Here is a 10,648-nt window from a genome sequence, read left to right on the forward strand (position 1 = left end):
TCTCTGTCTCTCTCTCTTTCCCTCCCTCTCCTTCTCCCTCTCCCTCCTCCTCCTCTCTGTCTCTCTGTCTCGTTCTCTGTCTCTCTCTCTCTGTCTCGCTCTCTGTCTCTCTCTCTTTCCCTCCCTCTCCTTTTCTCCCCCGGCATCCCTGAGCTCTGTCCCTCTTTCCCTACTACCTACTAGATATCGATCTCCACCTGAATGTCCTTCCAGCACTTCAGACTCAAAATGTCCCAAACTGAACTCCACATCCTCAACATACTTATCCACTCCCCACAAAAACCCTCCTCCTTCTTTCAACTTCCCTATAACCACCACTATTCTCCCCACTCCCCATATACAATCACTAGCCAGCTAGATGATTCAGTGGATAAAGGCACACCGGAGTTCAAATATGGCCTCAGATCTTTGTGACGCTGGGCAAGTCACTTAAGCTCTGTTTGCCTCATTTTCCTCATCTGTAAAATGGGGGTAATAATAGCACTTACCTCCCACGGTTGTTGTGAGGATAAAATGAGGTAATATTTGGAAAGTGCCTAGCCTAGTGCCTTACCCATAGTAGGCTGTATATAAATGTGAGCTATTATTATTGGTCACAATATGTCAATTCTCTTAATGAAATATCTACTGCTTACTAAAGAACTTATATGTTTTTCTGAAAGAACATGTTCGGTGTGAGAAGAATTTTGGGGGCTAAAAGGCAGGAATGTTATGTTTTGGAAAGTTTGTCCACAAAGAAAGAAGGGGCATTTATTTATTTAACAGGAGACATTTGTGAACTAAGGAAATTAAGTCCCCCCTTTCCACTCTAAGAATCATTACTCTTAACATTCAAGACCCTCTTTAATTTCCATCTCAGATACAAAAAAAAGTATCTAAACAAAGGTTTAAATGACAAAACAATCAAAGCCCCCAAGCAGATGTTCCTATCTCTCCTCTGAATGTAGACAGCAAATTTATTTTTGAGAAGTACAATATTATTCTTGTTTTATCTTTTTTATTCTTCAACACACACAGGGGAAGGGGAAGTCATTATCACTCAAGTAGCAAAGGGATTCATAAATGTTTGATGATGATTAACTGACTTGCCAAAGGTCACACAGATATTCAGAGCCAGAATAAAGACCCAAGTGTCTGGATTTCTAAACCAGTTTATTACATCACAGTTTATCCTGCCTAAAACACACATGGTATTATCCATCCTAATTGTTTTGCTCTTGGAAACTATTGGAAACTGATGAAATGCCATTTGGACTTGACTTGGTCAGAAAGTTGAGGTTGGTGATTCTCAGGACTGGTTCTGAAATACTCTAGGGTGGTGCCAATTATTCCAAGCTTAGTTAAGAAATTCTCCAGAGGTGGAAAAAAGCTCTTGATGTAAAATAACTGTGTACCATACTAGATTAGGCTTTTAGGAGAGGAGTATCAGAAAATCATCAAGTCAGCTAGAAGAGGTTTCAGAACCTTTGATTTATTGCAGAGGCATCAAATTTGCTGCCCTTTATGGCCACAGGGCCACACCAGATTAAAATGCAATTGGAAATATTTATCAAAATAAATAAAAATGTAATAAAATATGTACATACAAATTTAATGTGTGGCTTTCTAAGTCAATATGCAGCTCCACGGGTCCAATTTGAGTTTGGCTCCACTAATTTAAGTGATTGTTAAATCTGTTTCTCTTTTGATCTATAATACTCAAATGTCATTCTAAACAAAGTCTACTTCTACGTTCTGTGGGACTGAGATCTCATCAATGTGGGTGCTTCCTCCAAAGGTGCTACTCCGAACGATCCACACCAGGTGACAAAATCCTGTGAGTGTGACTTTCCTGCTGTCTATTGTATTGGTGGCATTCCAGTGCATGAATTGCTATGGCCAAAGACTGTCCCCCAAAGCCTTTCCAGCTTGTTAGAAACTGTCAGTCATTCCATTCCATTCAACTAGTAAAAGCTTTGGGAAGCCCAGGTCATGACAAGGCATCAGAGAAGGATTTAAATAGAAGACACAACTGATTAAATGGCTTAGAAAATATAATATCCCATTATGTTTCCTGTTTGTTGATTAAAAAAGCATCTGACTCAGCAGAACAAAGAGCTTTCTACAAATCGTTTCCTTTACCTTTGGATCAGACAATATTCTTTGATAGCTACAATCATGGAGGTAGCTTGCTTAATTATTCTCTGATTATCATGATCAAATGGGATATAAAACAGAGATAGGGGCTATGTTTTTGCCAAAGGTGTTTGTCATGATCATGGAGAGTGCAGTCCAAATGGAAGAGGAATTCTTTATATTAAAGATGAACTATTCCTCATTTTTTTTTGTATCATTGAAACCTTGGGCAGTCTGGTGAAGCCTATGGAGCACTTTTCACAATAATATTTTTGAAGGAATATACTAAAACATATAGATTACAAAACTAATTCTACTGAAATAGTTATCAAAATACTTTTTCAAAAAATAAGGTCAAAGACCTAACACAAAGAAATGTTCCTTTTTGTGAGTGATGATGTGCTGGTGCATTTAATCCCAGAATATGACAGAGACTCCTTAGTTAACCCATTGAGTCAATCCATAAATGTTTGTATCTTAAAGCAGCTAGGTGATGTCATGGATATGGTGCTGGATTTGGAGTTAGAAGGATCTGAACTCAAATCCTATTACAGACACTTAATAGCTATGTTTCTTAATCTCTCTGTCTCAGTCTTCTCATCTATAAAATGCAGGTAATTACATCATCTACCTCAAGATGTTATGAGGATCAAATAAAAATAAATTCATGCAAAGTGCTTTGAAAAACTTAAAGTGTCATATAAAGGTTAGTTAGTGATGATATATATATATATATATATATATATATAGTAGCAGCAATGGGCAAGTGTTGGTTGCAAAGGAATACTGAGTTAGACCCAGAAATAAAGAGGGAAAACAGGGTTAACAGTAATAATAGCAAGCATTTATATAACATTTTAAGTCTCACAAAGTGCTTTATATATATTCTCATTTGCTCCTCAAAAAACTGGGGGACATAAGTACTAGAATTATCTACATTTTATACACAAGGACATTGAGGGTAAAAAAGGACTTGTTCAAGGTCATATAACTAGTAAGCATCATATAAGGCAGGATTTGAACCCAGGTCCTCTTGGATCTGAATTCAGCACTCCATTCATATTCCACCTAGCTGGCTAACTGGGTTATATGTGGGAAGGCTGCAGAGTTTTCAGAAATTCCAAGCTGAATTCCAACCCTAAACAAAAACTGGTAAATACTAACATTTTTCTGGATATATTGTCTGGCTCAAAATCATGGAATACCATAGTCAACAAAGCACTAAAATTTCATGTTGCCAATAAAAATTGAAGGGCTCCCAGAAGATAAATGGCAGCCATAAACAGCTTGTATATTACCCAAAGTTACTCAGAGGTAACCACATAATAAAGGCAGTATAGGATTGGGAAAAGAGATGAATGGGCATGATGTTGGGACCTGGAGAAAGGTGTACATCATGTCGGATGGATCGTCATTCAATGATTCACAGGAAGGCACAGAGCCGAGTCTCATAGACTGAGGGGGAATGGTGGATTTTGATATGTACTTTTGAAAGGAAAATCCACATCCATGAAATCAGGGGCCCTTTACAGTACTGAAACGTGTGATTGCATCATCTGATACCGCATATATATGGAACTTTGCAATGGAGCCCTTATTACCCTCTAAAGGCTTTTAGGAGCAAAGATAAAAGACATTTACTAAGATTATTTTTTTTAGTATGGTAGCCAGAACCTATGAAAACATCAGCTTGAAGATCCCAAGGTTTGTGTGATGCCATCGAACACATTCAGTCATCTGGCTCCATCAGCAATCACAGCATGAGAACCTCAGCCCTTAGAGAGGATTCCAGAGCTCATCTAGCCCAACCCCATTATCTTACAAATGAGGACACTGAGGCACAGAAAAGTGAAGGGATGTGCTGTGTCAACACCGAATCTTGTTCTGGTCCCTTTGACCACCCCCTTCCTTCTAGTCCATATAGTAAGTTTATTAGTAGCCAGGACAAAGTAACAATAATATAAGTAAGATTGCAAAGGGGCAGCTAAGTGGTGCAGTGGATAGAGTGTTAGACCTAGAGACAGGAAGACTGGAGTTCAAATCTGACCTTAGACATTCGCTGTGTGACCCTGGGCAAGTCACTTAACCCTGTTTACCTCAGTTTCCTCATCTGTAAAATGAGCTAGAGAAAGAAATGGCAAACCACTTCAGTATCTTTGCCAAGAAAACCCCAAATGGGGTCATGAAGACTCAGACATCATTGAAATTACTCAACAACAACAACAACAAATATTTAGCCACTCAAGGAGAATGAGTAAACTCCAAATGGTAATGGTGTCTTTCTGTGTAGAGGGGCTAACTGTTTTCAGTGAACAAAGAGAAATGTTTAGCATTCCATATTGCTCTCTTCAGCATTTCTGTCCCTGAAATAACAGCAACGACGACGAACATAATGATAAGTAACCTTTATAAAATGCTTTAAGGTTTGCAGAACACTTTACACATGTTATCTCATTTGATCTTCACAATCCTGAGAGGAAGGTGCTACCATCACCCCCATCTTATGGATGAGGAAACTGAGGTAGACACAGGTTCAAATGACTTGCCTAGGGTCCCATAAATAGTAGATGTCTAAAGGCAGATTTGAACTGACATGTATCTCATTTCAGGTCCCATGCTCTATCCATAGCACTACCGAGCTTCATGCTAGCTGTATAGTAATGGTCAAATAAAAAAAATCTTTAGAAGGCACATAAAAATTCTTACCTCTTGATGTAGTGGGCATTGAAAAGAAGAAAAAATCCTCACTGATTTGAGAATGACCACTGATATCTAGATGGGGCTAAAGGGAAATATTTCATTATTAAGGTTGAACAGAAGTTACTGAAATTTTTTTAAAAGATATTTAAAGACAAATCTTCTTACCAAAATTGTAGGTTGTTGTGACTTGTCACTCCCTGACGGGATGGCTTTTGGCTGTATGTATAAGGGCTTTGCTTTCTAGAATGCACAAAATATGGAAAGACATTGAGTCATCAAGCAGAATGAGCAAGGCAGATCAGCATTGTAAATGAGAGACTTACAATCTATGCAAAATATGCTTTGGTATCAAGAAACAGAGAAATGAGTGCTAGGACCATACTAGTTCTGCCTTGATAGGAGCTGGTAGATGTCTTACCCTTAGATTGATAGCTTAGCTCAAACATACTGTGATTTCTTTTCTTTTATCAACCATTCAGAAAAGAAAAACCAAGAAGAATTAGTTTTGTCTTATTAGAGTGTTTTTATGCCCACTGGAATTTGAAGTTTGAAGGATTTTGAGATAGACAGATTCTGTTCTTTGAAAGTTTTACATAGTTTCTTGTCCCCATTTTATATGGATTATATACAATACTCATAATTCAATAAAGATTAAATATCTATCTACAACATGAAGAGTATACTGCATTAGGGGGACATACAAAGTTTGTTTATAAGACACACTCACTGTCTTATCTAAGCACACACATACACACACAGATAAGACACATACTTTTTCTCTACTTTGAAATTGTTTTCAGGTCATCCCAGGAGCCTTAGGAAGCCTGCTATCGTTGCCAGAATTTAGGCTCCTTCTGTAGGAAGATCCAGGGCCCAGGAAGCTGCACCTAAGCCAGTTCCATGGGATCCCTGGGATCATGGTGAAAACAAATGAAATCACTGTTTCCTGGGATTCAGAAGCAGCAGCACATGTGCCAAATTACTACAAACCACACATTGAAAGGCAAGCACGGCACAGAACATGAAATTCCTGCTCCCTACTTCTTCCTTCTTTAGGACAACTACAGATTTTTAGCTCTCTGTGTGTCATTATTCTGGCGGGTGGTAAACTCCATGAGGGCCAGGCCAGTGCTTTAATACGTTCTTTAGTATAGTGTACCTTGTACACAGTTGTGATTCAGTTGCATTCAACTCATGAAGTTGTCTTGACAAAGATACTGGATTGGTTTGCTATTTCCTCCTCCAGTGTGCCCCCATTTTACAGATGAGGAACTGAGGCAAATAAGGGTTAAGTGACATGCCCAGGGTCACACAGCCAGTAAGTGCCTAAGGTCATATTTGAACTCAGATTTTCCTGACTCCAGGCCTGGTGCTCTATTCATTATACTGTCTGGCAGTCCTTTACACAGAGGAGATGCTTACTATTTGCTGAATTGAGAAAATTGCAAGTGATTAATATAAAATGACGACAGGAAACCATGTAGAATTTTCAAAGAAATGTCATCTGTCCCACTTTGTGATCCTTCAAACTTCCAATTGCAGTGGACATGAAAAAAAAAACTGTTATAGAACAAAACAGGACAACTGTGCCTCTGTTTGGGCAGTTAGCTACTGCTCCCCCCGCCCTAAAAAAATTCCAGGGGCAGGAAAGTGGACTCCAGGTTAGATGTAGTGATCTTTCAAGCAGGAGCCTGAGAAACAGCAGTGACATGGGACCTGGAGGTGGCTTCCCACATCCTGAAGAAGCATTCATTGGAGCTGGGAATATAGCCAACTTAAATCCAATAAATCAGGTGCTTTTTGCTTCCCTTCCAGCTGGTCAATTGACCCTGAACCTAGACATACCTGGTACATAACAGAGGCTTCATAAATGCCTGCTGATTGACTATTTGACCTAAAAACCTCTTCTCTCTCCTTAAGCTTACTTTTCAAATCCCTGAGTCTTCTGACAGGCTATACAAAAAACTTTTCAGCTGATTTGGTCAAGGTATCTGGTATTTGTAATTCTCAAGTTATGACTCACTGACTATAGGGTTCTTGAGAAAGATATAATATGATTAACTTGTAACATGATATTTTAACTTATAAATCTTAACAGCAACCCACTAATTTAGCTCCTAACTGGGCATTCCCACTTATCTAAAGAACATAAAAGTTTGTAAAGAAAAATTACCAAGGCAGAAACAAGTCTAACCATTTGGTCACATTTTAAAGGAAATGAAATACTTTAATACTTTTTAAAGTGATATCTGATTCAGGAATACTAAGACATAAGTAACTGATTTTTAATTTACCAAGAATTCAGTATCTGAAGTTAAGGCAACTCTAGATTAAATATTGTTCTTTACTTGTGAAAGAGAAAATGAGTGAACATAGACGCACCATGACTGCTTGTCCATAGCCATCTCTGGGCATGGAAAAGCACAGAATATGGGAAGACCCATGTGAACTGATGCAGAGAGAAGGCAGCAGAATCAGGAGAATCATTTCTATAATAACACTATAAAGAAAAACAATTTTGAACACTGGAGAACTCTGAACAATGCAATGACTAACCACAATTTCCAGAGAACTGGCGATGAAGCATGCTATTCACCTCCTGAGATGCAATGAGAGTCAATTTATGATACAACCAATATGGGAATTTGTTTTGCTGCACTACACAGATTTTCACTATGAATGTGTCATTTTAGCACCTTCTTTTTCAGTTACTCTGCTCCTATCATGCAAAAGTGAAAGGGGGCAGCAGAGGACTAAAGATTATTTTATATTTTTCTTTTTGTTGGTTGCCATGACCAAGGAATTCATCACCAAGTGGCCTGCCTAATGGCAAAGAATCTCTCTGTACTTAACTAGGCTGCTGCTCAGAAATTACTCAGTTCTTTACTGGGATTATGCCCAAAGCTTTTCAAAAGTTATTTTTATTTTTTTGAGCACTGTATAGGCCTACAAAAGCTTTTGCCCCACTGGTGTAACCATTCAGAAACCAGGGTCACAGTCTCATCATGATGAGGCATTGAGGTAAGGCTTTCTAAGGGCACAACCTTTCTTAAGATAGCTGAAGGTTGTAGTAACTTCTGTAGCTCCAACCTCACATTAAAGACGCAGGATAAATTTGCTGCCTATTTGGAGTTCTAGACAAAGGTCTAGTACTCCAAGTACAAAAGTGTACTCAAGCTATTGTCTAGCTATAGCTTGCTTATTCTAGTTCTGAATATAATTAACTGTACTATCACCTAGAACAGAGGTGTCAAACTCTCAGTTTATATTTGAGTATAGCCCAAACCAGATTAAAATTTATTTAGGAAATATTTGAGAAAATATATAAAAATGTAATAAAACATGGATAATATCATTAAATTTTAAAACTAAGTCAACATAGGGTCCACAGGTATCCTGATGTAACAATTAGTAGCCCCTATTTCTATTCGAGTTTGACACCACTGATTTTTTGTTGTTCAATTGTGTCCAATTCTTTGTGATCCCATGGACCATAGTACTCCAAGCCCTCCTGTAGCAGCAAGCACCCCAGCATCCCCAGGGTAGCTGCCAACACAGGTTCTTAGATCTGCTTTTCTAAAGAAAAGCAACTCAAAATGGGTTAACAATCTTGCCTTAATCAAACATGTCATTTACCTAGTTCAGGGGAAAAAGATCAGCACCCCAAACTTCAGAGAATACAAACAAAGGTTACAAGCAGAAGTTACAAGCAGACAGAGAAACATCAGCAGACAGGCCTCCAACTGTCTGACCATTACATCCATACCTAGTCAGTTAATAGAGAGGGAAGCATCAATGTCTGCCTTCAATCTTTCCCAGCATCAGGGTCTTTTCCAACCAGTCCAAACCAAATCCTTAATCTGCCTCTCCAATGGAGGGTCTGTGCGAGTGTTAAATTTAGAGTCAGAGGACCTGGATTTGAAACCCTGTTCAACTACTTAAACCCTGGGTGACCTCAAGGAAGTCACTCCACCTCTCTAGGCCTGTTTCCTCATCTGTCAGAGGAGACAACTAGATGGTCTCTAAATGAACTCTGATATCACTTCTAGTTCTAACTCTTATGAGCCTACGATCTGTTTAGCTGCAACTTCTTGTTGGTCTTCTGATTAAATGGCATCAAGATTGATGTGACTCACTTCCTCTATGTCATTCACTGGACAATGACTCATAGTCAGAAAACCAATAGCTAAGTGAATGTTTAACAGTCAAGTCAAAGGTCATTTATTAAGTGTGTGCTATATCCGAGGCACTTTGCCAAAAACACGATTTTTATTTGGTACCATCTTGCTCCCTTTTTCTACTACTTTGCTATGATCCCTGTAGAAACAGATGGGAATTACCCAGGGCATTTTTAATGGGTTGCCATGGACAAATAATTCACTGTCAAGCAGCCAGTCTACTGGTGACAAGCCTCCCTCTATTTAGCTAGAAAGCAAAGTCTGTTGCCAGAATTGTCATCAAAGCCTTTCCAGTATAGAGAAACCTTGCAGAGCTTTTGTTCCACTGGGATAGACTCCATGAATCAAGCATCACCTCCAACAGGAACATACCTCACACAGAGGAGGAAGGCAGTATGGTGTATCAGGAAGAGTGCCAGAGTCAGGGCACTGGGTTCAAATTCTGCCACTTACATTGGGCAAGTCATTTCATGTCTCTGGGCCTTGGTTTCCTAAATTGTAGAATGTGGGTTCTGAACCAGATGAATTCAAAAGTCCCTTCTATGATCCTACGTCCTATGACTTGAATATTTCTGGACTGACTATTTGACTGAAATTTAGCAGACTTTCATACTCAGAAGCTTTCAATTTCACAGTCTCAGAAATTGAGGAGGTATTATTAGAGAGACATCCTTAATGGTGTTTCCTTGATGAGCTGCCTCCAATTTTCCTGCTTTCTCATGTTTTGGTCCTAGGGACCGCTCTCTTCTCTCCTTTCTCCCTTCAAAGAGAAAGGCAGGCAGAGTAACTGCAAGTGAGACTTTTCTACATCCATGTGAATGCACATGGGAGGAACCACGTGAAAAGAAGCATGACAGAAAAATGCCCACAGAAGCATCCAAAAGGGGGGAAAGAGCATCTAGAATTACAGTTGCATACATAATAATTGAAGGACGTGTCGGAAAGTGTTATAAACTGGCGAACAAATGACTGCCTGGTGAACATCTCATCCTTGAGGGCGTGTAAACTGAAAGGGAAGGAAAGAGTTTGATTCAGAACATTACTTCATAATTCCTTGCATTTTAAGCATACCCAACTTAATGGGGTACAGATTTAGTAACTATGTTTTTCTTAATTGTGGATTATTCTCAGAACTTATGGAGAATCATTGAATGTTAGGACTGGAAAGGACTTCTAAATGCACTTATTCCAACTGCCTGCTTTATAGATAAGGAAACTGACTTGGCTCTGTAAAGTCTGATATCTGATATGCTAAGTTAATGGGGAGGACAACACAGAGGACTGAAGGTGTTAATAAAACTCTCCTTCGCCCATCAGAAAAATAATGGTAGTTTCTTGCCAATAAAGGCATATCATTCCTCTAGCCCCAAATGGTAGACTGAACTATGATTATTATCAATTTTGTTCTCCACCCTTTGGGGCAGTAGATAAAAATGCTTTCAATGATTGCATCATTTGTCATATACACAGAATGAAAGCATTCAGGATCCTATACAAAAGAAAAAGAGTAATAAAAAAACTTACCTAAGAAATAATTTGGGGGTATTGGTAGATAAAACTGGAGTGGTAGACTAGGGGGGATGTCATAGACATACAATATCTGGATTTCACCATGGTATTTGAAAATGTCACTTGTTACATACTTGGGGGGGGGG

General features: G+C 38.8%; 1 protein-coding gene across 1 annotated transcript in view; it reads right to left on the minus strand.

Annotated features, from left to right (window-relative positions):
* The window catches only part of CUNH10orf67 (chromosome unknown C10orf67 homolog), a 111,077-nt gene that overhangs the window by 22,451 nt on the left and 77,978 nt on the right, over positions 1–10,648 (minus strand). Inside the window, exons 17-19 of the mRNA XM_069086120.1 lie at positions 9,912–9,999; positions 4,981–5,055; positions 4,822–4,897 (exon numbers count right to left, since the gene is read on the minus strand). Coding sequence (XP_068942221.1) covers positions 4,822–4,897; positions 4,981–5,055; positions 9,912–9,999 — 239 coding nt within the window. The remainder of the gene's footprint in view (positions 1–4,821; positions 4,898–4,980; positions 5,056–9,911; positions 10,000–10,648) is intronic.

The sequence above is a fragment of the Petaurus breviceps genome, unplaced genomic scaffold (genome assembly GCF_028583685.1).
Source record: "Petaurus breviceps papuanus isolate PSGF00001 unplaced genomic scaffold, PetGlider_PUasm1.0 178, whole genome shotgun sequence".
Classification (NCBI taxonomy): Eukaryota; Metazoa; Chordata; class Mammalia; order Diprotodontia; family Petauridae; genus Petaurus; species Petaurus breviceps.